Raw genomic sequence first — 3,324 nt, forward strand, 5'->3', positions numbered from 1 at the left:
AAAAAAAAAAAAAAAAAGGTTAAACATACACACCTACAAAGCAATCTGGTCATTCTGCTCCTAGTATTCAGCCAAGAGAAATGAAAACATACATCCATACAAAGATGTAGACACAAATGTTCATAGTATCTGTCTTTGTAATAGCCCAGAACTAGCAATCACCCAAATGTATGTAAACAGCTAATTAGATAACCAATTTGTAGTATATCCATGCACTCTTAATCAGAAACAAGAAAAACAAACTATTAATATATTAATATATGCAACAACATGGAAGAATCTCAAAATAATTGTCATAAGTGAAAGAAGCCAGACAAAATAAGTATACATCCTGTGTGAATCCATTTATATAAACTATAGAAAATGCAAACTAATCTATAGTAACAAAAAGCAGATAGGTGGTTGGATAGGGAGGTTAGTCACGGAGGGGTGGGAAGGAGGGATAACAAAGGTCCTGAGAAAACTTTTGGGGAAAGTGAGCATGTTTAAAAAACTTTGGAGAAAGTGAATACAGGGTTAGTGCGTATGTTCACTATCTTGATTCTGGTGAAAGTTTCATGGAGGTACATATGTCAAAATGTATCAAAGTGTACCACTTAGGCTGGGCCTGGTGGCTCACACCTATAATCCCAGCACTTTGGGAGGCCGAGGCAGGTGGGTCACTTGAGGTCAGGAGTTCGAGACCAGCCTGGCCAACATGAAAAAACCCTGTCCCTACTAAAAATACAAAAAATTAGCTGGGTGTGGTGGCAGGCGCCTGTAATCCCAATTACTTGAGAGGCTGAGACAGGAGAATTGCTCGAACCCAGGAAGTGAAGGTTGCAGTGAGCCGAGGTCACACCACTGCGCTCCAGCCTGGGCAACACAGCAAGATTCTGTCTCAAAAAAAAAAAAAAGTGTACCATTTAAATATATGCAATTTGTTATGTCAAGTAAACCTCAATAAAGTTGTTTTTAAAACGCTGTATATAAATATTATACACGAGAATTCCTATAATTAGCTGAAAATTAATCCCAGTCATTCCTAACAACAAATATTTATCTAGCACCTACCATATGCCAGGCACCCTGCTAGAGTTCTAGGGATACAATGGTAAGCAAATTGACAATATTCCAAACCTCATGAAGTATACAGTCTGCCAAGGAAGCAGAGATTAATAAAAGATTTAGATAGACACATATAATACAAACTGTAACAAGTGCTATAAAGGAAAGGTACACAATGAGAAGACAGACTATAATAGGGAAATCAAATCTACTCTGACAGAAAAATCAGTGATGGATACCCCAAGAAAGTCACATGTAAACTGAGGAAGAAAAGGATAAGTTGAAGATGGAACTTTGCTCAGAAAAGACAGTAACAGAAGCAAAGGCTCTGAGGAAAGAGAAAGCATAAATCTTTGAAGGAAAGGAAAGAAATCCAAAAGGCCAAAATCAAAACAATGCAGACAACACTATTGGTCACCTATTTAACAACTATTCCACTCCTCTTTCCTCATTCCCACCGGAAGTTCAATTATCTACCATCCTTTGTATGGTTATGTGCTTTAGAGGAAGGTGACTCCATCCTTGATTTTAGGAAATGGATACTGTTTGTTTTGACTTAAGTCAATCATGGCAACCTGTGTCTCCCTGCCAGTGACTAGTAAAGAAATAGCATGAGTAAAAGCAGAAAAAAGGGTTATTGGATGCTCTAAACAAGAAATGGTAGTTTGGACTATGGAGGTACCAATGGATACAGAGATGTGCATGAAGAAATAAGAAAGGGCAAAGTTTCCAGGATGTTCCCTAGGTTTCTTAGGTAAATAATAGTCTATCCTTTCTATATAGTCAAAACCAGGAGAAATATTTTTTAAATGTATTATTATTTTATGCTACTCTTAATGTATTTCTCTAAAATTAGTAAAAATTATTTAAAGATCACACATAAACATACCTGATTCTCAGGTAGGATACTGGTCTCAGAATGCCAGGCAAACTTGTCAAGAATGGATCAATGAGGCTAATTAGATTTTGTCTTAGGATACAAACATTGTTTTATAGAATTCTAACATACAATTAACAATACTGGCTACAAATAACATCAATTTTGGAAAATCATTTATTTTGCATTGCCTTCATTAAAAAATTATTTAGGCCAACAAAATGTCTCAATAAATTAAAAGTCAAACCAAGAATTTAAAAACATCTAAGGATTTTTGACCACTCTGTGTTATTTTAAAATAGAGAAACTAGAGATATATAATCAGTTATGCTAACCAAACTTATATAAATTAGGGTTTATAACAGTAATAATTAAGAATCTTATTACAGATATCAACTGACCCAGACAAAATATAAATTACCTTGACAAGTTAATGAAGTGCTTTTTCTTTCAGAAGGTGGTGTGCTTGGATAGTTGAAATGACGTGAAGTTCCTTGATTCATGTCATTGTTTGTAAAATCCTTTGAATGGCATGTACAACAACATGACAATGGTACTTCAGTTTTCCCACTTACGCCCTCATCTGCTGGCTTCTCTAAAAATGAAAGAACCTCTATTTATAATATATCTAATTAAATAAACATTAATCATTATCTGCAGCTAGGGTAAGTAACCAGCCCAGTTCACCCAGGATTGGGAGATTTTCTAAGATACAAGATTTTTAGGGCTGACACCAGGAAGGTACGTGGCAAACCTGGACAAGCTGGTCACTTTATCTGCAGCATCAAATTAGGACAAGAGAGAAATATGCCAAAAACGTTTGGTCGGACACACAGGCTCATGCCTGTTATGCTAGCACTTTGGGAGGCTGAGGCGGGCACATCAGTTGAGGTCAGGAGTTCAAGACCAGTCTGGTCAGTATGGTAAAACCCTGTCTCTACTAAAAATACAAAAATTAGCCAGGCACCGTGGTGCACGCCTGTAATACCAGCTACTCAGGAGGCTGAGGCAGGAGAATCGCTTGAACCCAGGAGGCAGAGGTAGCAATGAGCTGAGATTGCGCCACTGCACTCCGGCATAGGCAACAGAGCGAGACTCTGCTTCAAAAAGAAAAACAAAAACATTTATAGGGAAATTATCACCAATTTATGTAATCTGTACAAATCTAATAATCTAAGATTAATAATGTAATAAAAGTACAACTACTCAAGTATTCATTAAGATTCATCTAAAATTCAAGAATGGATTGAAACAAGGACCTAAAGTATATTCTTAATTTTCCCTAAATGAAGAATTTGAAAGTTCAATATATGAAATAATAATCTAACACATAAGGATTAAATCATTCCCCACATTATACTTCTATTTCAAATACAAAATTTTTTTTTTTTTTTTTTTTT

General features: G+C 35.8%; 1 protein-coding gene across 2 annotated transcripts in view; it reads right to left on the minus strand.

The window, feature by feature from the left end:
* Positions 1–3,324, minus strand: part of BRIP1 (BRCA1 interacting protein C-terminal helicase 1) — a 190,342-nt gene that overhangs the window by 177,077 nt on the left and 9,941 nt on the right. For both annotated transcript variants that reach the window (XM_011979158.1, XM_011979159.1), the window contains one exon: positions 2,346–2,519. In XM_011979158.1, the coding sequence (XP_011834548.1) occupies positions 2,346–2,519 (174 nt within the window). The remainder of the gene's footprint in view (positions 1–2,345; positions 2,520–3,324) is intronic.

Source organism: Mandrillus leucophaeus, unplaced genomic scaffold, assembly GCF_000951045.1.
Source record: "Mandrillus leucophaeus isolate KB7577 unplaced genomic scaffold, Mleu.le_1.0 Scaffold20, whole genome shotgun sequence".
Lineage (NCBI taxonomy): Eukaryota > Metazoa > Chordata > Mammalia > Primates > Cercopithecidae > Mandrillus > Mandrillus leucophaeus.